Raw genomic sequence first — 24,757 nt, 5'->3', positions numbered from 1 at the left:
CTCATCACTGTGCATTTTTATTATCTCTATCTTCATATCTAGAGCACTGAAGGTTAAGAGACAAGTGCAGGAGTCACAGTGACAGTGGTGTCACTTGCTCAGTCATGTCCAACCATTAGCTAGTCCATGGAACATAGCCCATCAGGCTCCTCTGTCCATAGGATTTTCCAGACAGGAATACTGGAGTGGGTTGCCATTTCCTTCTTCAGGGGATCTTCCTGACCAAGGGACTGAACCCAGGTCTCCCACATTGCAGGCAGACTCTTTACCATCTAAGCTATCAGGGAAGAGTGTCGAGGTTCAAATCTCAGCTTACTAACACTCCTTACTAATAGCTGTGTTATCTTACTCAAACTACTCAACCTCCCTGAGCTTCACCTTTCTCGTCTGTGGGTTGAAGATAATAATAGTCCCTTCACAGGGCTGATGTGAGGATTAAATGAGCTAATGAGCAAAAAGCTACTAACATGGAACCTCAATAAGGTTAGTCATTCTGATCTCATAATAATATTCAGAGGTGTAGTACTTATCATGTAAGTGATTAAGTATGTTCACTTCAAATGGTAGAAAAACCACTGATAACAATGACAGGCTTAAATAACAATGCATGACTTGCCTGCTAATAACCATCTATTAGGTGGGGATTCTTATTTCTAAAAGCTGAAGGTCTATAAGCACAAGAGCTTCAGCATTAAAAAATGAATTGCCAACATTGAAACACTAGCATTTGAGAAAGAACAAAGCAAAAATTTGGATTCTAGGAGAAGTTGCCTGTGTGTGCGCTAAGTCGTTTCAGTCATGTCTGACTCAGTGCGACCCTGTGGACTGCAGCCTGCAGGCTCCTCTGCCCATGGGATTCTCCAGGCAACAGTACTGTAGCGGATTGTCACTTCCTCCTCCAGGAAATCTTCCCAACCCAGGGATCGAACCTGTGTCTCTTATGTCTACCTACACTGGCAGGCAGGTTCTTTACCACTAGCACCACCTGGGAAACCCCTAGGAGAGGTTCAGTTCAATTCAGTCCAGTTCAGTTCAGTCGCTCAGTCATGTCAACTCTTTGCGACCCCGTGAATCGCAGCACACCAGGCCTCCCTGTCCATCACCAACTCCCGGAGTTTACTCAAACTCATGTCCATCAAGGCAGTGATGCCATCCAGCCGTCTCATCCTCTGTCGTCCCCTTCTCCTCCTGCCCCCAGTACCTCCCAGCATCAGGGTCTTTTGCAATGAGTTAACTCTTCACATGAGGTGACCCAAGTATTGGAGTTTCAGCTTCAGCATCAGTCCCTCCAATGAACACCCAGGACTGATCTCCTTCAGGATGGACTGGTTGGATCTCCCTTGCAGGGACTCTCAAGAGTCTTCTCCAACATCACAGTTTAGAAGCATCAATTCTTCGGCGCTCAGCTTTCTTCACAGTCCAACACTCACATCCATACATGACCACTGGAAAAACCATAGCCTTGACTAGACAGACCTTTGTTGGCAAAGTAATGTCTCTGCTTTTTAATATGCTGTCTAGGTTGGTCATAACTTTCCTTCCAAGGAGTAAGCATCTTTTAATTTCATGGCTGCAATCACCTTCTGCAGTGATTTTGGAGCCCAGAAAAATAAAGTCTGACACTGTTTCCACTGTTTCCCCATCTATTTCCCATGAAGTGATGGGACCAGATGCCATGATCTTAAGTTTTCTGAATGTTGAGCTTTAAGCCAACTTTTCACTCTCCTCTTTCACTTTCATCAAGAGGCTCTTTAGTTCCTCTTCACTTTCTGCCATAAGGGTGGTGTCATCTGCATATCTGAGGTTACTGATATGCCTCACGGCAATCTTGATTCTAGCTTGTGCTTCTTCCAGCCCAGCGTTTCTCATGATGTACTCTGCATAGAAGTTAAATAAGCTGATAATATACAGCCTTGACGTACTCCTTTTCCGAATTTGGAACCAGTCTGTTGTTACATGTCTGGTTTGAACTGCTGCTTCCTGACCTGCATATAGGTTTCTCAAGAGGCAGGTCAGGTGGTCTGGTATTCCATCTCTCTCAGAATTTTCCACAGTTTATTGTGATCCACACGGTCAAAGCTCTGGCATAGTCAATAAAGCAGAAATAGATGTTTTTCTGGAACTCTCTTACCCACTACTAAATACCCAATACTAATTTCTAACACTGTGACTATATAGTCAGTGTCAATTCCATAGTGATGAATTTAATCCAGTATTTAATGTGAAGGATGATGTAGTCTCATGTAGAAAGGGGCTTCCCAGGTGGCACTAGTGATAAAGAATCTGCCTACCAGTGCAGCTTTTCTTGAATTTGAGATTTAGTTTACTTGAAATATATTATATCCTAAAATTAGAACTACCTACAAGACACTGAAGTTTAGGTTTTGGCCAATTATTTTAAGGTTTATGTGGTAACTAAAATACAAAGGTTACATTAAAGAAATATAACAAACTACACAGAAATACCTTTGTTGACTAACACACATTCATTTCAGGTCAGTAAGCACTGACTGAGGAACCTGAATACACAGAGCTCTTCAGGCACTCGGAGACACAAAGGTAAGGCCCAGTCTCTACTCTCGAGGAGCTTACTGTCCAGTGCAAGGAAAAATCAGTTATAGTTAAACATTTAATATGTAACTAAAGAGTCCTGCTTCCAGCAACAATCTGTCACTTGTCCACCAAATGCCAGGCATATATAAGCAAGCACCATCAGGAACTGCAACAGAGGTATGAAATGTAACAGGAGACAAGTGTCATTCTGATTGAGGACTTCATGGGGTGGCATCTACACCCCAGGCTCAGAGTGTGTTTGCTTTGTTGAGGTCATGGCTCCCTGAGCACAAGGTTATAGGACTACTCAATAAAGACAAGATATCCATGAATGTACAACTTTTTCTTAGGATCCAAAGGCCTCACATTAAAGATTTCTTGAAACTGGTTTTGTCTTCAAAGACACAGTGTACCAGAAACCATGTAAAGACAGAATAAAGGAAAAACCATGCAATTATTGTTCTAACCTCATGTGCCTTTTCCACCACTCTTTTTAGTGTTATCTACAATGCTTTCTTCTATTCTGTAGAGCTCCAAATTTTGGAGGCAAATGTGAAGTACTAACTCACTAAATGGGTAATCCTTGTGTGCTTCTTAGAAGATCTAATTGGACCTTCAGCTTTCATAAAAGTGTCTACTCACTTTGTCAAAGAACTCTTGATTTGTAACTGCTCATACCTCTAATGAAAAATAATCTTTATAACCAAGCAAAGTATTCAATAAGGTTAGTAATTTTAGAAGATAACAGGAAAGTATATTTATTATAGCTGCAGAATACTGTTCACTATTTGTTTGCAATAATGGCACTTATGCTTTTTAAATTCTAAGATAATTAGGATCAGCGATATTTAATATGATTGACTTAAAGGTTCAATTATTAAAACTATTCAAGAACAATGAAAAGTAATAAAGTTATAAACATATGAACTTACTCTGTATACAGATCTTCTATCATTGCAACAATAATAACAATGAGAGACACAGCAAATATCTGACATCCAGAACCAATGAGAGAGGAAAATATCAGTGGGTGACTTGATGGTCTAAATACATCTCCATGTACCTGCTTCCATCCATACTCATCTCCAAGGTCTCTATCCTATATATATATATATGTGTTGAGAGAAAAGAAAATAATCCAGAATGAAATTAAAATACATAAAATAGCTTAAAAAATTACAACTACAGTTGTAAGTTCCCTCCCTACAAACTTAGAGCTATTAAAAGTTTCAAAATATCAAGAAAAGACATTTTAAATTTAAAATAATTTCTGACTTAATAACTTATTATGTTATAAAGTGTGATATTACTGAAACTCAGAAAGGTGGCTCCTGGTTGTACTCAGAAAATCTCAAAGAATGGAAAAAGAAGAGGTCTGGGAGCAAAAAGAAATGGTCACACAGGGAGAAAAGCCCAGCAGCTCTGAACATTACCTTCAGATGCTGTTCTTGACATTACATCATAACTATGGCTCACGTATGACCAGGGCCCAGGTGGAGAACAAAAGAAAAGATTAAAACCAGTACTAGATGCCCTAGCAATGCAGAAATGCCCCTTATAGCCTGGAGCCTAAGAAAGTACATGGGGAATGTACTGAATAGTTAAATATTATTTAACTGTCTTATCAGTCAGTTCCGTCACTCAGTCATGTCCTATTCCTTGCGACCCCATGGATGGCAGCACACCAGGCTTCCCTGTCCATCACCAACTCCCAGAGTTTGTGCAAACTCATGTCCATTGAGTCAGTGATGCAATCAAACCATCTCATCCTGTCGCCCCCCTTCTCCTCCTGCCTTCAATCTTTCTCAGCATCAGGGTCTTTTCTAACGAGTCAGTTTGTTGCATCAGGGGGCCAAAGTACTGAAGTTTTAGCTTCAGCATCAGTCCTTCCAATGAATATTCAGGATTGATTTCCTTTAGGATGGAATTGTTGGATCTCCTTGCAGTCCAAGGGACTCTCAAGACTTCAACATCACAGTTCAAAAGCATCAATTCTTTGGTGCTCAGCTTTCTTTATGGTCCAATTCTCATATCCATACATAACTACTGGAAAAACCATAGCTTTGACTAGACGGACCTTTGTTGGCAGAGTAATGTCTCTGCTTTTTAATATGCTATCTATAGTGCTTTTCTAAACAAAACATTCAATTATGCCTTTTCAACCTGAGTAAGCAAGTATCTAAAACAGTGTTTCTTAACAAATGTCAATCAGTCCCTCAAGATAATCTCTGGGTTTCTTTTGGTGGTGGCAGGGGAGGGGGAGTGGTCTGGGTCAGCTATATTTGAGAGGCAGCAAATATTTCATGTTTTCATACTGTTCATGGGGTTCTCAAGGCAAGAATACTGCAGTGGTTTGCCATTCCCTTCTTCAGTGGACCGTGTTTTGTCAGCAACTGAACTGAACTGAAATAGTTCATCGGGCCTCTGATATTTCACAAGACATATACGCATATTAAAGTTTTAATTGAACTGTTTTCAAAGCTTATTTAATGATGGAGCATACCTACACAGAATATTCATTAACAACTGAATCACTCTGCTGTACATTTGATACTACCACAACATTATAAATTAACTACACTTCATTTTTTAAAAAGGGAAAAAAAACAAACGAATAGCCATTAACATTCCCCGATGGTCAGGACTCTGTGCTTTCACTGTCAAGGGCATGCGTTCAACCCCTCGTCGAGGAGCTAAGATCCTACAAGTCGTGCAGTGTGGTCAAAAAAATTAACAAACAAACAAACCACACTTTTGCTCATTTATAACACTGTTCTATAATTTAGTAAAAATAATTTCAAAAGCAAACCTCTGAACCATCCGAACTAAATGTAAATCGATCCTTCCACCAGCTCTTAATTTCATGCAATATTTAGCAGCATTAGAAAGATACCAATACAAGTTGACAACCTCCTAGCTGCAATTCTGAAATCAAAAGCTCTGAAAAGTGAGTCTGTTTCACAAGCTTGACATATCCTTCTCTGGTGGCAAATCTCAAGACTGAACTAACAAGAGATTACTTACACTGTTTATTTTATTCATCCCACTTAGGGTGAACATTCATATGTTTTGCTGAAAACACATTAATGTATTTGATTGTAGGACATTTAATCAGGGCAACTTAAAAACATTAAAATATTTGATTAGAGACCCCTCTGGGAGTTTATATCTTTCTAAAGCCTGAAAATTCTGAATTCTAAAGATCAGCTGATCTCAGGATTATAAACCTACTTCCAATATTCAAAAACACTTGAGTTCAATTTTTTTGTAAATACAATGTATTAATAAAATGTTTGCTTACCATGTCATCCATTTCTTCTTCTTTACTATACCGGGCATAATCTTTTCTTAAAGTTCTCATTAAAATCATTGAAACTAAGCCCACCAAGAAGATAACCATCATGAAGGAGTTGAAAATTGAAAACCAGTGAATCTAGAATAACAGAAAATAAAGTATTACTTACATGAAATACCAGTTACAAAATTCACAGGTTTCATGATGACAATGGAATGTTTATGCAAAAGAAAAAAAAACACAACACAAAAATCTTCTAAAACTTTTACATGAAAATCCAAAATTAAAATACACTGAAGAAGAGTAATCAAAGAGATTGGCTTTCTTTCCAGTAAGCTTCAGATGCATTAAAAGTATGATACTGTATATATAGATTATCACAATCAAATTGTACAAATAAAGTACAATTTGGCCACATGAAGTATGCTATTCAGTATTACAGAGAAAGAAAATGGGTTTTGGAGTCAAAATACAGTTTAAACACAGGCCCTGAACCCCAGTTTTCCTTCATCAAAGATGAAGGAAATGATACTGTATCATAAGTGATTTGTACATTTTAATACATATGTAAGCCACATGTCACCATTGTCTGGCACACGTCAGTGAATACTCAATAAATATTAGTTCCCTTCCCTCTAACTGAGCAACAACCTGAAAACCTTATCAAAATGACAAGACTAAACCCATCATAGTTGGGTGCTGTGGACTTAAGCCACCTTCCTATCCATAGTACAGAGAACTCTGATGTACTCCATAGTTTGTCAACGTCCCCAAGGCTCTTGACTTTGATTTCACCCATACATTTGTCAAAAAATTACATTCAGATGCAGCACATCTGACTTCAACTATGTCTCTGGCACTGTCCATCAATTTCTTTACATTTTAATTCCCCAAAATTCTTCCTTATGGGTAGTTTCAAAATTTCTCCTCTCTCATTTCATTTTTTCCCCTTCCTCTCCATTCCCATGCCATCACCTCTCACCTGATAGCTCTAATGGCCTCCTACGTGATGACTTTTATGTTTGGTCTTTCCCCTTCCTTTCAGTCTATGCTGTAACAGCTAATCCAGTACATCTTTCTGAAACATCATGTTCATATATCGTTTCTCTATTCTAAAACTTACAGTAACATTCCCTATTTTTTCACATATCAAAGTGAAAGTGTTAGTCGCTCACTCATGTCCAACTCTTTGCAACCCCATGGATAGTAGTCCACTAGGTTCCTCCGTCCATCGGATTTTCCAGGCAAGAATACTGGAGTGGGTTGCCATTTCCTTCTCCAGGGGATCTTCCTGACTCAGGGATCGAACCCAGGTATCCTGCACTGCAGGCAGACTCTTTACCTTCTGAGACACCAAGGAAGCTTGCATATCGAACCTAAACTATTCACATATAAAGTTTATCACAAAAGTATCTCTTAAGATTTATAAATGCACTATATAAAAATAGGTTTTTACAAAGATTTGCTTTTGTTGCTACTCTGGAAATTAACGACCCAGAAAAGGACAAGAGAGAAAAAATTATACATACATATATATGTGTGTACATATACACACAGACACACAAAACTCATAACTTTTTTCAGTCAATTTATCAAATTTTTGAAAAGAAGTTTTATACAGTTACTGTTTGGTAATAAGAACGATATGCCCCCAAATGTTAAAATTTCTAGCAAAGCTCTCTATTTTCTAATCAAAGATGCAAACTTTAATACCTATTATAATGTACTACTAATAACCTGACATTTTATAATATTCCTTTATCCCCCAAATTATAAAATGTTGTATGATTCTGAAGTTATTAACCAAGGGAAATTATTTCTTTAAAACAATAAAGAAATGAGCTGTCACACAGCAGTGACTAACCCTATGAACTGCTGCCTCCAGCGCCCTCTAGCGTTGCTAATCCTAAAAGTGGCACTCCAGGTTTACCACCACCATTAGAACAGTGGAGATTAATACACCACCAGTGCTGCTGCTTCCTGAGCACCTGCTATGGAAGGTTTTATACCAGAGGTTTTATAAACATGGTCAAATGGAGTTTCACAACAACTCTGCAAAGTAGTAGAGTTGCAACCCCCGCTCCACTGCTGAAAAGAAGCTAAAGAACTGAGTCCTTTCATCAAGGTTACAGTAAATGACAGAGACAGAGTTTACATGCAGTTGGAGCTCCAAAGTCTGTGCTGGTAAGTCACTGTATAACAAACAATCCCAATGCTTCACAGCAGATCCCATCCACTACTGCCTACTTAAGGAAAAAGGTTCATTAATTCTCCCCATCTTCTGCATCGTCAGTTTTGTATTCTTTACGGAACCCCATCAACATACAAACATGTTTTCCTTACATTTCAAAAAACAAAACATAAAACACCCCAACTCCCTCCTGATCCCATCTTTCCTGCTGACTACTGCACCATTTCTTCACTCCCATTAGTAGCCAGACTTGTTGCCTCCAATTACTCTCCCCTCATTCTCTCTTACACCAGCTCTGTTGAGATTGTGCCCCACTACTATACCAAACTTGTTCTTTGTCAAGTTCACTGATGACTCCAGATGAATCCACAGTTACTGTCAGTACTCACCTTACTGGCCCATCAGCAACAATTCAGAACTAATCTTTCTATCCTCCATGACAGACTTTCTTCTCTTGGCTTTCAGGATACCATATAATTCTTTTTTCACACCATACAAGTATCTCTTCAGAGCTCCGAGCTGGTTTCTGCTTTTCTCTCTACACTTACACTCCTGCTCCCAGTGCTCAGTTCTCAGTGCTCTTCTATTTCTATACACTCTTTCTTGGTAACTGCATTCAGTCTCACAGCTTTAAATACTACTTATATGCCAATGACCACAAAACTTCTATCTATAGCCCAGGCCTCTCTCCTGAACTCCATTTGACAGATCCAACTAGCTGGTCATTATCTCCATCTGGATGTCTTGAAGACTTCAAAACTACTATGTCCCAAACTGTACTCTGATCGTCCCCTCCAACTCTCCAAACACAGCTTTTTGCCCCACAGACAGCAGCTCTAATTTAACAGGTGCTCAGGCCCCTCTGAGCTCACATCTGAAATCAGCATTATAGTTAAACCTTTGAGATTCACAGCCCTCACACTGTGCCCTACAGATGACAATTGCTTAATGTGTGACTGACTGAAGCACATACTGAATGTCGTAAAGTACACAATTTACCTACCCTGTGTTGAAAAAAGGATGGATCAAGATATTTGTCAAATCGATCTTCAAATTTTACATCTGATTTTTTCCATTTTACCTGAAAAAAAAAATTTTTTTTGAATATCAAGGACAGTAAACAATACTCTGAGCAAAATTTGAAAAGATTTACACTCTTAAGAATAAGAAATTTGAGAAATGGTAGAAAGTTACTACAAATCTGAGAAGGTGAAATATATGATTAAAAAAACTACCCAGCTTCCCTCTCTGTGTATTAACAAAACTTATGACTTTACTTAGAGTGATCATTTCAGTTTTCAAGGACTATTACCTGTTAAATTCTCTGACCTCATAAATGTGATAATAATTAAATAGACAAAATAAATAATCTGAACATCTTTGTCTCTAGATTGCATTAGTTTTATTACAAAGATAATGTTTCTTTATAAATACAGCTATGCAAATATTATTTGTACTAGGTACATATGCACAAACCTTGAAAAACTTTCAAAACCATCTAATAGCAATGGACTCATTCTAGCTACCAGGAAAAGAAACTCGCAAAGAGAAAGGCTACCTACATCAGATTTCTCTTCTTTCCACTACTTTTAATCATAATAGAAAAGAATTAACTTAACAGCTACAAAGGGTTCTTACTCTGCAAGAGCATCTTATTCCATCTGATAAAGCAAAATACGGTAAACTATACTCATCCAGAAATTTTCAATAGCATCGTCTCTTAATCTGCAACAGTAAAAAGCAAAGACAAGGAGCACTGCTAAAAAGTAACCAGAAGAATACATGGCTAGGTTAGCTAACTGCTCAGTTATAATGGTAAACTTTGCTGAAGCAACTGGTAGGTAGGTCCTGCCATTGCATAACAGGTGTCTATTACTACAGACCTAAAGTAAATCTCCTTGTTTTCAGAAGGCTTACTTACAGACACTGGGGAAATACAGTCTAATAAGATTTTTACTATATAAATTAAATGCTGAGCAGTATTTCTGTTGCATCCCATTTCAAGCTACATTTTCATTTACTGAAGTTGTAAAACTTAATTTTTGATGTTAAGTTACAAACACTTCTTCCTGTATACAATTATTTTAATACTTACTGAATATGACATCTGGATTTTAGTATTGGGAACCAGTTTCACCTTTCCTTCACTAGTAAGATTAACATCAACAATTCGATTTCCATTAAAGCCTATTTCAAGTTTTTTATAGGTCCAAAGATAATAATCTTCTCCATTTTCATCTGCTTCACCAACTATACCTACAAAAGAAATAACACTTCACGCAGGTATGTAACATCACTTAATATTTAAAACACATTAGAAACGAAAAGCTCAGTAAAAAGCATTTTTATAAAAAACAGCAACATTACTATTATTCCTTACAGTTAGAACAAGGAAAAGCTGCAGGCTGGACTTCTCTTTGTTAACTACTTGGCAAATACAAACCATTTTCACTTCATGGTAAAAAAGTGATGAACAGCTAAGCATAATCTATCATTAATTTGATCCTCAAAGTTCATACTTTGATCCTCAAAGTACACCTTCACTGTAATAATTATGATCATATACTTTATGTTCCCTGATATCTCAAAATTTCAAGGAAGCACTATATTACCATTCGGCAAGATTCTCACTTTAGTGGCCAAACTAAAATTAAAACCAAGGTTTCCAGAGTTCTAGTCTCGTATTTTCTCTAATAACCTATGATCAATCCATTCCTAATAGTTGTACATATGTATATACATATTAGTCACTCAGTCATGTCCAGCTCTTTGTGACCCCATGGGCTGGAGCCCACGAGGCTCCTCTGTGCATGGAATTCTCCAGGCAAGAATACTGGAGTAGGCTGCCATTTTCTTTCCAGGGGATCTTCCTGATCCAAGGATCAAACCCGGGTCTCCTGCACTGCAGGCTGATTCTTTACCATGTGAACCACCAAGGAAGCCTAACTTAAAATGCCTCCTCTTTATACCTCAAGTCTTAGAATTATCCCTAGGATTTTGTCAACAAAATGACAGAAGTGTTGAAGATAAATGGTAATGAGGCAATAGTTAAAATGATCATTTTGATCACAAAGGGACACTGAAGGAGAAGACCCAAACAAGGAATCAGGTAGTAGCTGAGGACCATCTCTGGTGCCCTCACATTGTCAGTTAGTTATTCAATGTTCCCTATACCCAAGCCTATAAATTCATTAGAAAATCTCAGGTTCTAAAAGTTACTCCTTGGGTCTTCCCTCTATGGTCAGTGCAACGCATGAAAGCATTAGGGGGAAAAAAAAAAGATCATTTTTTTATTAAGAATTATTTGCTTATTAACCAAAACTGCTCTAACTGGTACAAGTTCAAGGAATACAGATGCATTTTGTTTGAGGTTGTAGAGGGATAATAAAATCTACCTAATAATTAATTTCATGGAAGTTTATTTACCCATCTTCTCTGAAAACTCTGAGGGTGGAGACACAATTACACTATATAGGAAAGTATTCTCTGAGGGACTTTTAAAAGCTCTAAAACCTTTATCCCAAGAAAAGACAGGTAAAGATTTGTTTCTGACAAGGTTTTCCACGGTTCAGACATTCTAGGACATTCAAAAGTATCTACCCAAATATGGCAGAAACCCAGAGCTAAAAAAGATTTATGCTAAGACAGGAAAACACAGCTGCCATGTTGCTATGGAGGCGGAAGAAATGACTGGAAAAGCCAAAGGTTCCAGGCAGGAAACCCATAAGCAATGCAAAAGAGAAGGAGAGGGACTTGCTCTCTCACCAAAAAGAGGAAACCCAGATTAAAGGGTTCTCCTAAACTACAGGCTCAGAAATCTTCAGCGAATATTCAGCAGATCTTCCTGCTACCCTCAGAGCTGATCACAGAAATGTCTGTTACACTAATTACAGTCACTTACATGAAATGCTTCCTATTTATACCTAATTAACATGTGACACAGTAATGACGCTGCATGCAATTATATCCTGAGAGTAACTTTCTTATAAATTCCATCTTAGTCATAGTGTTAGTCGCTCAGTCATGTCCAACTCTTTGCGACCCCATGGACTGTGGTCTGCCAGGCTCCTTCCTCTCTCCATGGGATTCTCCAGGCGACACTGGAGTGAATCGCCATTCCCTTCTCCAGAGGATCTTCCCAACCCAAGGATCAAACCCAGGTCTCCTGCGTTGCAGGCAGATTCTTTACCGTCTGAGCTACAGGGAAGATCCTTAATTCCATCTTAGTACCATATTAAACTCTGAGTTGATATGTTCAGTCTTGCAATTTGCTTCTCATGAATACATCAGTCTGCTAATAATTTTAAGAATTAGAATATTAACTATATGTACTAACTATATATAAGAACAAATGTCCAAAGATCAAAAAACAAACAACAACAAACGCCACTAAGAGAAAAATGTGATCAAACATGCTGGCTATGACAGATGGCTGTGCTTTTGCATATTAAGTAATTTAATCAAGTCCAGCACAAACAATGGTTGGATTTTGCATAAACTGATACTACTATTCCATTGCTCCTCTCTATCAACAGAGATAAACACGGACATACAATATAAAAAAATAAAACATAAAAAAGTTTAAAAATTTTTTAAACATAATAGACTTTTGGAAAACAACACAGAACTAGCAAAACAAGTCATTCAGGAGACTCTTGTACCTAAAAATCATACCACCACAGTTCTGCATGAGATAAAGCCAGAATATAATTTTAAAATCCTATTCAGTCCCTTTGATTGTATTTGATAAATCAAAATAAGATATGAGAAAAATTGGGGCAAGAGGAATATTTTAGACTGTTCAAAGCACCTTTTAATCTCTTGAATCTGAATATTTTTACTGTATAAAAGTTATATTTTCAGGAATTTTCATATAAAGTTTGACACAATGTCAAAAATCTTTCAAGTAACAGCAGACCATATAAAATTGGTGTTAAAATAATTCTGTGGAAAAGAGTGAAAACACATTTATTGATTCAGTGTATAATCACCTGAATAGTCATTACAGAAATCTTGCTAATTATGCAAATATCCCCCAAACTTTAAATGTAACATACAGTACTTACCCCATATTGGTAAGTCATCTATGTACATCTGGTACCAGTAGTGATTTTTGATAGCATACACAAATGCATCTCTCTTTTCTTTATCTAAGTCAATTTCACAGTAAGTGCCTGGCATCACATCATCTACGTAAAATAAAAACTGCAAATCAGCACTCTCGCTTGCAGAAGAGTTACAGGAAAATCAGCACACACAAAAACAACATTTATTGAAGTTGAAATTTCTACTCATAACAGTTGAACCTGGGTGACATATATATGGGAATTCTTATTTCCTCTTTTGTGTATGTTTAAGATTATCACAATAAAAGAATTTTAATCATCCTCATTTTTCAAAGATATCTTATTAGTGAAGAATGCATCTCTTATAGAAAGAAAATTATTTAGAACATTTACAGAAAAACTTTCAAATGAATAAGCTGATTTTAAAACAGAAATGAAAAGCTTAAAACACATAGGAAAGCTTCATTTTATACAAAAACTCAAGAATATAATTCTAAGTAAAGCCAATAATGTCTAGCTATAAGATCTCTGTGATAAGTATTCATTTGAACATTCTTAGAAGTGCAAGTCACTGGAGGCTTCAGATTCTATGAAAAATGCCAGTGACTTTTCATAATTCGAAAAACTAAAAGGTAAACCTCTATCCAGTAGGTGTCACTGTATATAAATTACTGGAAAGTTCCTTCGAGATGAGTCATCTCCATTCTTGACTGCTTTTAAAAATACTGTTATCTGAAAATACTGTTCAGATGCTAACTTATAAACCTTTCAAAAATGTGCTTAGGATGATTAGTTTCTACACAAAACAAAACAAAATCTGAAAAACACTCTACATGACCAACCAAAGGATTGAACTGTTTTTTTTTTATGTTACTTAAGCAATGAGGGGAAAAAAGAGAGAAATCAACCTTAACAACAACAAAAAAGAAAGCATAAATTTTTGTTTTTAAGTTCTCCTGTACTAGAATACTGGTTATTTAGAAAATGAAAAACAACTTCCTCCAAGAAACAATGTTAAATTTCTCAAATTTCTCAATGCTGATTAAAACAACTTAAACATAAATTGCAGCCAAACCATAGTTAACAGCCATCTATAAGGTTATTTAGACCAGAAGTAACAATCTGAGGTATAACTCCAGATACCACCACCATGTCTCCCCAGTCCTCAACAGAGAGAACAGCTTCCCCTCATTACTGCTCAGCCCAGAGTGGATACCCCAAAACTATAAAACCAAAGATAGCAAGAAACACTGAAGTCCCATGAAAGAGGGACAGGGTAATACTCTCACTCTCAAAGTGGGAGAAGAAAATTGCTTTGTATCCAACAACAGGCAAGTGTGGCCTTGAAGAACAAAATGAAGCAGGGTGAAGGCTAACTCATTTCTGCCAAGAGAATGCATTGGTCACAGCAAATACCCTTTTTCAACAACACAAGAGACAACTTTACATATGGACATCAACAAATGGTCAATACCAAAGTCAAATTGATTACATTCTTTGTAGCCAAAGATAAAGAAGCTGTATACAGTTAGCAAAAACAAGACCTGGAGCTGACTGTGGCTTAGATCATCTGCTTCTCATAGCAAAATTCAAGCTTAAAGAAAGCAGGGAAAACCACTAGGCCAGCCAGGTACGACTTAAATTAAATTCTCTGTGAATATGCAATAAAGGTAACAGATTTAAGGGATTAAAACTTGTAAACAGTGTGCCTGAAGAACTATGGAAGAAGGTCCATAATATTGTACAGGAAGCAATGAACAAAACCATCCCAAAGAAAAAGAAAAGCAAGAAGGCAAAGTGGTTATCTGAGGAGGCCTTAGAAATAGCTAAAAAACAGAAGAGAAGTGAAAAGCAAGGAAGAGAGAAAGGTATATCCAACTAAATGCAGATTTCCAAAGAACTGCACAGAAACACAAGAAGGCCTTCTTCAATGAAGTGTATAAAACTAGGAGAAAACAAGAGAAGGGGAAAGACTAGAGATCTCTTCAGAAAACTGGAGATATCAAGGGAACATTTTGTCCAAAGAAGGGCACAATAAATGTCAGAAACGGTAGAGACCGAGTAGACACTGAAGAGATCAAGAAAAGATGGAAATAATGCACAGAAGAACTGTACAAAAAGGATCCAAATGAACTGAATTACTACAATTGTGTGGTCAGTCATCCAGAGCCAAAATTCTGGAGAGCAAAGTCAAGTGGGCCTTAGGAATAAAGCTTAGATAATAATAATAAATAATTAATTAATAATTAGTTAATAAAGTGACAAATTCCAGTAGAACTATTCAAAACCCTAAAGGATGATGCCATCAAGGTGTTGCAGTCAATATATCAGCAAATCTGGAAGACCCAGCAGTGGCCATGGGACTGGAAAAGGTCATTCCTCACCCCAATTCCCAAGAAGGGTAGCACTAAAGAATGTGCTAGCCATCAGACAATCACACTCATCTCCCACGCCAGTAAAGGAAGTTGCTCCGTTGTGTCCAGCTCTCTGGGACCCCATGGACTCTGGCCCGCCAGGCTCCTCCGTCCATGGGATTCTCTAGGCAAGAACACTGGTGTAGGTTGCCATTCCCTTCTCCAGGGGATCTTCCCAACCTAGGGACTGAACTCGGGTCTTCCACATCACGGGCAGATTCTTTACTGTCTGAGCCACCAGGGAAGCCCCTTATGCTAGTAAGGTCATGCTTAAAATCTTGTATGCTAGGCTAAAGCGTTATGCAAACCAAGAACTTCCAGATGTCCAAGCTGGGTTTAGAAAAGGAAGAGGAACCAGAGATCAAACTGCCAACATTCGCTGGATTATAGAGAAAGCTAGGTAATTCCAAAAAAGCATCTACTTCTGTTTCATTGACTACGCCAAAGCCTTTGACTGTGTGGATCATAATAAACTGTGGAAAGCTCTTAAAGAGATGGGAATAGTAGATCTTTTTACCTGTTTCCTGAGAAACCTGTATGTGGGTCAAGAAGCAACAGTTAGACCCCAGTATGGAACAACTGACTGGTTCAGGACTGAGAAAGCAGTAGACAGGGCTGTCTGCTATCTCCCTGTTTGTTTAATCTATATGCTGAGCACATCAGGAATGCCAGGCTGGATGAGTTACAGGCTGGAATCAAGACAGGTGGGAGAAGAACCCTCAACAACTTCAGATACGCAGATGATACCACTCTAACGGCAGAAAGCAAAGAGGAACTAAAGAGGCTCTTGATGAGGGTGAAGAAGGAGAGTGAAAGAACTGGCTTAAAACTGAATATTGAAAAAACTAAGATCATGGCATCCGGCCCCATTCAGTTCAGTTCAGTTCAGTCGCTCAGTCGTGTCCGACTCTTTGAGACCCCATGAATCACAGCACGCCAGGCCTCCCTGTCTGTCCCAACTCCCGGAGTTTACTCAAGTCCATCGAGTCCTTGATGCCATCCAGCCATCTCATCCTCTGTCGTCCCCTTCTCCTCCTGCCCCCAGTACCTGCCAGCATCAGGGTCTTTTGCAATGAGTGAACTCTTCGCATGAGGTGGCCAAAGTATTGGAGTTTCAGCTTCAGCATCAGACCTTCCAATGAACACCCAGGACTAATCTCCTTTAGGATGGACTGGTTGGATCTCCTTGCAGTTCAAGGGATTCTCAAGAGTCTTCTCCAACACCACAGTTCAAAAGCATTAATTATTTCATGGCAAATAGAAGGGGAAAAGGTAGAAGTAGTGACAGATTTCCTCTTCTTAGGCTCTAAAATCACTGCAGATGGTGACAGCAGCCATGAAATCAGAAGATATTTGCTTCTTGGCAGGAAAGCTATGACAAACCTAGACGGTGTGTTGAAAAGCTAAGACATTACTCTGCCAGCAAAGATCTGTATAGTCAAGGCTATGGTCTTCCTAGGGGTCACAATGTACGGTTGTGAGAGCTGGACCATAAAGAAGGTGGAGCACCGAAGAATTGATGCCTTTGAACTGTGGTACTGGAGAAGACTCCTGAGAGTCCCTTCGACAGCAAGGAGATAAAACCAGTCAATCTTAAGGGAAATCAACCCTGAATACTCGTTGGAAGGACTGATGCTGAAACTGAAACTCCATTATTTTGGTCACCTGATGCGAACAGCTGAGTCACTGGAAAAGACCCTGATGCTGGGAAAGATTGAGGGTAGAAGGAGAAGAGGATGAGATGGCTGGATGGCATCACTGAAGCAGTAGACATGAACTTGGGCAAACTTTGGGAGATGGTGGGGGACAGAGAGGCCTGGCATGCTCCAGTTCATGGGATCGAAAAGAGTCAGACATGACGGGGCGAGTGAACAAAGCAACAATCCAACAACAGTGGCTCCTATACATGCTTTCCTTCTCCGCAGGCCCTTTCAAGGCAGCAAGAAATTGAGGGTTTTCATAATGGCAAAAACTGAGACTGAGCACAGGAGAAGGAAGAGAGAATTAAGAAAGAGATTACTACAAAAGGAGCTAAGAGAACTGCCAGCAAGAGGGCTCCAAATGGGATTTCCACAGATTGTGTTAATGCACCAAGGGCAGCAGGCAACTGGAGCTACAGAGGGGAGAGCCAGAACCACAGGAAGGTCCAGGTTGAGCAGCAACGAATGGCCCCAGTGGCCGTGGGAGAACTCACAGCTACCTCTGCAAGGCCATCAAACTCCGCGTGTTAAATCAGACATTCACTGATAACTGTCATTAACAATGCAGTAATTTCCCCAATGAAGTTATGAGGTATACAATATGACATTTACCCATATGAAGCTTTGAAAAGATTCCTCACAGTCTGAACTTTAGCTTAACCCTCTCTTTCCCAACTATCTACCATCCTCTCTCCCTATACTCCAGAGAAAGTCAACCACCTGCAGTCCCCACATCCCTTGTGCTCCCAGGGCCTCTGGATTTTTCTGTTTGTAGAGTAAACCCCACCTCACGTGTCTATCCTAGAATCCTTCCCATTTCTCAACCCTGTCCCCCGCAGAGTGATCTGATTCCCCAACCCTTTCACTGCTCAAACCACTCAGCCTGCCCCTTCACTGAAGCCCCACGGCTTTCTTTCCATACCTCCTACAGGACCTAGGCCTGCACCACCTAGAATCTCACACCAGTACCTCAGATTCTCAAAAAGACCATGAGGTCTTGAGAGCAAGTCTATAACTGATCAGTCTATAACTGATCAGAACCTTTTTCAGCCCCAGCTCTGCCTGTTTCAGTATCCTGCACAGAGCAAGCACTGAACAAATAAACAAAACATTTTAACAAATTTTAAGAGCATGATTTTCCATTTATTTGACAAAGGAAATTACTAAGTATGCACACATACATGCATCTGCCTGTGAATGTGGGGAGGGGGGTATGGATGTGTGTGGGTGTAAGGAGAAAACACCAATATAAACAAATGAAATTTCTCAGCTGAGTATCTCAGAAGAAGCGATAAAGCAGTCTTGAAGACTATCTTTCAGTGATATAAAATCTAGAAAATAAATACTGAGGTAAAAGAGAAAACATCATTATGGCAGGCTATAATAAGGACCTAGGTTCGTCATATTTGAATGAATTCCTCTTCCAAGCATGTAAGCAAATACAAACATCACCAATAACTGAAGAGCTTGGTCGCTCAACTGAAACAAGCACTTCCCTCTGGAGAAAGCCACTTTGAAGACAAGGAACGTAATGTCTAAACTGAATATACCAAATCACTACTCAGCACTCTACATGACTGGAACACAATCTGAAACATCCATCACCACAAATCACGACTTTAAAATTACAATAGGATATACCCTCACCTGCTCCAATATTCTTGCCTGGGAAATCCCATGGACAGAGAGCCTGGTGGACTATAGTCCATGGGTTCGCAGGGGAGTTGCACACAACTTAGCAACTAAACAACAATAACATACTCTTCTCACATGAAATACACACCTATGAATCCTGAAGAGGATGCAATTAAGATCTTACCAATGCAATTTTTTTTTTTTTATGGGGGAAAAAGAAAACCAAAGTTATAAAGTGGCAAATGTCAACACTGATCTTCCAAACAGAAAGCAAGGGTATTTCTGGAAACTACATGCCAGTAAATCTGTCATCAATTCTCAACAACACTCCAGACTAATAACTGAATAAACAGTGAAAGCACTGAAAAAAGAATGTGATAATTATTCATGAGTTCTCTAAGAACATATCACGCCTTCCTTTGTTTACTTTCTCTTTTGATTGCATTACTGAATTGGAAAATCAAAAATATTCTCTCAAATTCAGCAGCACTCAGCAGTTTCTCATGAAGTCACTATAGACAAATGATAGAAAAATGGGCAGAAACTTGGATTTTAGTCTGGGCATCATTACGTGAAGTGAAGTGAAGTCGCTCAGTCGTTTCCGACTCTTTGCGACCCCGTGGACTGTAGCCCACCAGGCTCCTCCGTCCATAGGATTCTCCAGGCAAGAATACTGGAGTGGGTTGCCATTTCCTTCTCCAGGGAATCTTCCCAACCCAGGGATCAAACCCAGGTCTCCCACATTGCAGGCAGATGCTTTAACCTCTGAGCCACCAGGGAAGCCCCTTTGTGAATAAAAGCAATTCACTTAACCTCTGTGACCCTCAGGTTTCTCAACTGTAAAAGAGATAACATCTACGCTATCTCTGTCCCAGAGCTGTTTTAAGGACAAGTGCCCATATAGTCACAGATAGTGACTATAAGTACCTCTCTGAAAATCAAATGAAAGTGATATCTCCCTTATCCCCCGAAATGCATATTCACTCAAAGTTAAAAGTACAATTCCAGAGGGTCTACAGACCCCTGAAGCCATAGCTTCTTACTCAACTTTGTATACCCAGAGCCTATCATAGGGCTCTGGAATACAATAAGCACTGAAAAACTGCTGAATGAACCTTTTAAAAAAGGACTGAAAAACTGGCATTTTCACTGTTAATTAATAACCATGTACATAAACAATACTAACTGACCCAACTGACTGGCAGGATAATCTGTATAATTTTTTCCTAGATGGCTATCTGGCAACATGTAAAAACAAAAGCCATGTATACCTTTTGATTCAGTAATTCTACTTCTAAGAATTTAACCTAATGAAAGATTCAAAGATGAAATAAAGTACTTATGTGCTAGTATAGACAAATATCATTATTTCTAACAGAAAAAAAGGGGAGGGGGAAGGAAGGAAAGAAAATAATGAGTAAACTGGCACTGGGAAATGGGGGGAAATTATAATATCCACTTACAGAAAACTAAATAAAAACATTTTAAACAGTAATTAACAATCTGAAGACAAGCTTATAAGATGTTAAGAAAAAAAGATTAAAAACTAATTAATACATAACATTAAATGAGCAAGTGCTCAGAACAGTATCTGGCACACAATAAACATTACGTAAATGCTCATTAAATACATTTTAAAAATCATACTAATAACATGAACCCAATATTCAAAATCTTAAATAATGCAAGTGATTGTAAAGATGCTCAGAAAAAAAGAAGAAACTATTACTAGTATTTATATCCAGGTGATTTTTATACTCTTTACACTTCTCTGTAGTTTCTAAATTTTGTACATTGATCCTATATCACTGTTAAAATCAAAAAAATATATATATATACACACACATTGTTTTGAAAACAAAAAAGACAGATGTCAATCTGAAGAAAACGTTAGCAATGGTTTGAATAAGAACTTACAGAAAGACCGTGCTTATCAAATTTTCAGTTAGTGTAAAGTTTAAAAAATTGCTAATACCATGAATTCAAAATATCTAGTCAAGATTTAATATAAGATTCAAATTGCCTGGTTGAGCTAAAACACTTCAGTTGAAGCCAATAGGACAAAATATTGCATCAAGTTCCCACTTCCAATTAAACAAGGCAGATTAACCACAAGTGTCTTTTACCTTCGAAACTCTATTAAAATGTCAATAAAGGAATAAAAAGAATGTTGGTGCACAAGGACAGAAAGGAAAACAGTGAGAAAAGATTTCAATAAACGTTGAGGAAATGGAAAACAAATGGAAGATGGCAATGACTAATAAGGCAGAGGAAACTAACAGAAGGCACACAGGAGACACACTCAGAGGACTTGGAGGCACCACAGACATTGAAAGGTGGAGGACAGACAGACACAGGGCTGAACACACTGTATGAAACTACGTTTATGGAGGACTTGGATGCCCAGGTCCCCTCCTCCACCCATCACAGAACCAGATGAATACCCTCAACTTGCCCCTGCAGTTGACCAGAAGCACTTGCCCTAGAGAACTTCAGCAGAGAGGCTCCAGCCTCAGAAGAGCAGGAACAGGAGAATCCAGGGACTGGAGATGGGGTGGGGTTATCAAAAACAAAAATCTTCATTCAGGCTGAAAGGACCTGCAGCCTCCCAAGTCCTTTCCCCACCCTTTGGCAATCAGGCCTCACCAACCTGAACAGATATCTGGAGGAAAATACTGCAGAGTGGTTAAAACTCAAATTGGTTAAAGCTCAAACTCTAACCCTGGACTGCTCAGTTCACATTCTCACTCCCCCCACTTTTCACCTGTGAATCCTTAAACAAGTTTACTTCATCTCTGGGCCCCAACTTCCTCATCTGAAAAATAGGTATAATACACCTCTATAAGTTTATTTCAAGGATGAAAATAGACAAGATTGAGAATCACTGAGTAGAAATACACAAGAGTCTTAAACAGCCCCTGGTATATCTCCATATCTGCAGTACTCACCATTTCACTCTAGAGAAGTAGAAGAAATACCAGTAAGATAAGTTAACCCCTCTGTTAACTTGGAATATTCAAGGAAGAGAAAGTTCAAGGGAAGATCAATAAAATAAACAGGAGGAAGGAATCCATCAACTTTTCAACAATTAATATTTATATTTATATGATATTTATAAATATATATACAATATATATATTTATATATATTGTATATATATTTATAAATTTATATTTATATTAATTGTTCATTATACTGCAAGAATTCTTGTAAGAGAGGGAATGGAGTGTTTGGTTACCTCCCCTGCTTAAGAATTACTATTCTAGTTCAGCACTGCTAGTTATTAGAGAAATGCAAATCAAAACTATAATGAGATATCAGCTCACACCAGTCAGAATGGCTATCACCAAAGAAATCCACAAACAACAAATGCTGGAGAGGATGTGGAGAAAAGGGAACTCTCCTGCACTATTGGTGGGAACGTAAGTTAGTAGAGCCACTATGGAGAGTAGTATGAAGGTTCCTTAAAAAACTAAAAACAGAGCTACCACATGACCCTGCAATCCCACTCCTGGGCATATAACCATAGAAAAACATGATCCAAAAGGATACACGCACCCCGATGTTCACTGCAGCACTGTTTACAATAGCCAAGACATGGAAGCAACCTAAATGTCCACTGACCAGGGAATGGAAAAAGAAGATGTGGGACATAGCTACAACAGAATATCACACAGCCTTTAGAAAGAATGGAATGATGCCATTTGCAGCAACCTGGACGGACCTAGAGAGTCCATCTTACATCTTACTGAGTGATGTAAGCCAGACAAAGAAATATCAAATGACATCCCTCATATGTGGAATCTAAAAAGAAACGACACAAATGAACTTACCTACTAAACAGAAAGAGACTCACAGACTTAGAAACCAAACCTATGGTTGCCAGGGGAAGCGCTAGTTAAGGGCTTTGGGAAGGTCATGTACACACCGCTGTGTTTAAATGGATGACTCATGAAGACCCACTGTGCAGCACACGGAACTCGTGCTTGATGTTCTGTGCCAGCCTGGATGGGGGGTGTTTGGGAGAGAGGAGATACATGTATATGTATGGCTGAGTCCCTTTGCTGTTCATCTGAAACTACCACAACACTGTTAATTGTTTATACCCTAATACAAAATAAAAACCTTAAACAAACAAACAAAAATAACTATTCCAGATCTAAAGATCATTAATGAACCAGGTATAAAGAAAAGTAGGCACAAACTAGATGCCAGACAATTTATTAGAGCTCACTATAACTTAATAGCTAAGGATGCAGCAGTGAATAAGAATTCAATTGTCCTTGCCCCTGGGGAAGTAACTAAACCACCCAGCAGGCTAGTGCAGCAGCTTGAGGATAAGTCAAATCCTATACTATAGTCAATAAACTCAATTATTGTTTTATAATTGAATTTTATAATTTAGTCAATTAACATTTCATAATTGCTAATACAAAATCAAGTCTGAAGTACAGACACACACTATGTGCTATTAGTATTCATAACAATGACCTTTTCCTGAATGTAAACTTTCAGGAACTTTGATAAATGATGTATATGCATTATCTCATTTAAATCTGATGATTCTATCAAGTGAATATTATTTCCCTCATTTCACAGATGAGGAAAGTAAGATTAAAGAGGCTGAATAATTTGTCCAGAACCATATAGATAGGCAGAGGCAGAGCTGAGATGCATCAAGTCTCTGACTCTAAAGCACATGTTCTTTCCACTCCATAAAAACAAGACTCTAAGAGAGAGGTACCCTTGAAAATTACAGGGTAATGATTTCAAGTCTCACTCAAAGATACCCACCTTGAGTATGCCCTTTTCTTTCTAACTTTCTCTAAATGTTCTCGATGCAGCATTTTGCTAAGTGGTAGCATAAAAACTATTAAGCAAGGAAAAAACAAAGTTGTCCATAAAACCTTGAGAGAGGGGTGTCCTACATCAGACTCAAAACTACCACCCTCTCCTCTAAGAATGCTGAGTCATGTCTGACTCTTGGCAACCCCATGTACTGCAGCCCTCCAGGCTCCTCCGTCCATGGGATTCTCCAGGCAAGAAGACGGGAGAGAGTTGCCATTTCCTGCTCCAGGGCATCTTCATGACCCAGGGATCAAACCTGAGTCTCTTCTGTCTCCTACACTAGCAGGCGGGTTCTTTACCATTGCACCACCATCTATTTAGTGACCTTCATTTTACGAAACACCACCAATCCATTTAGCCTGACAGAATCTGCTAGGTTAAAAAAAAAACTTATGTTTGTGTGAATGCACACCTAAGTGTGTATCTGTATCTGTATATAGATAGTTTTCCCTAGTGTCACAGTATTTCCAAAATTGTATTATCTTACTTGAATATGCCTTCAGAAGAACCTTTAAAAATCAAATACTTAAGGGATGAAAGATTAACAATATAAATACTTCTACAGTTCACACAGGGACAGAACGCTCAAGTTTCCACAAGCATTAGCATGCTGCGGTATGCCTTAGGTAAATCGTTTCATCTCTGGGCCTCCCTGAGAGGAAATCAGATGACACAATCTGTAAGGTCCATCCCACCTTTAAAATTCTACGATACAAGAACAACCAAGAAACCCCACAAAACACTTTTCAAAGCATGATCAACTTTATCTCTGAACAGGGAGAGCAAGGATCTACAACTGAAAGAGAAATCTTATTAGCATTTTCTATTGCATCTGGACCACGTAACATGGCAGTTCCTTTAGCAGCATATCCATGCCGGAGTGCAGGGTTGACAGAACTCCAAGGAACTGCCAACTCTTAGGGAGTAACATCAGCCAGTTCTGACTCTTTTCATCTAAAAGTGTTTAGTCTGAAAGGAAAATAAATTCCACTTCTACAACCCATGAAAACCATCCCTCTCTATCTAAATAATCTTTCCATCTCAGCTTCAAGAAA

The 24,757-nt window shown here is 38.6% G+C and overlaps 1 protein-coding gene across 1 annotated transcript in view; it reads right to left on the bottom strand.

Moving 5' to 3' along the window:
- Positions 1–24,757, bottom strand: part of TM9SF3 (transmembrane 9 superfamily member 3) — a 57,713-nt gene that overhangs the window by 22,168 nt on the left and 10,788 nt on the right. Inside the window, exons 3-7 of the mRNA XM_043475854.1 lie at positions 13,106–13,228; positions 10,135–10,295; positions 9,043–9,120; positions 5,855–5,986; positions 3,486–3,652 (exon numbers count right to left, since the gene is read on the bottom strand). Coding sequence (XP_043331789.1) covers positions 3,486–3,652; positions 5,855–5,986; positions 9,043–9,120; positions 10,135–10,295; positions 13,106–13,228 — 661 coding nt within the window. The remainder of the gene's footprint in view (positions 1–3,485; positions 3,653–5,854; positions 5,987–9,042; positions 9,121–10,134; positions 10,296–13,105; positions 13,229–24,757) is intronic.

Source organism: Cervus canadensis, chromosome 8 (genome assembly GCF_019320065.1).
Source record: "Cervus canadensis isolate Bull #8, Minnesota chromosome 8, ASM1932006v1, whole genome shotgun sequence".
NCBI classification, from domain to species: domain Eukaryota; kingdom Metazoa; phylum Chordata; class Mammalia; order Artiodactyla; family Cervidae; genus Cervus; species Cervus canadensis.
Note: the sequence above shows the minus strand (reverse complement) of the source record. Positions and strands in the feature narration are given on the sequence as shown.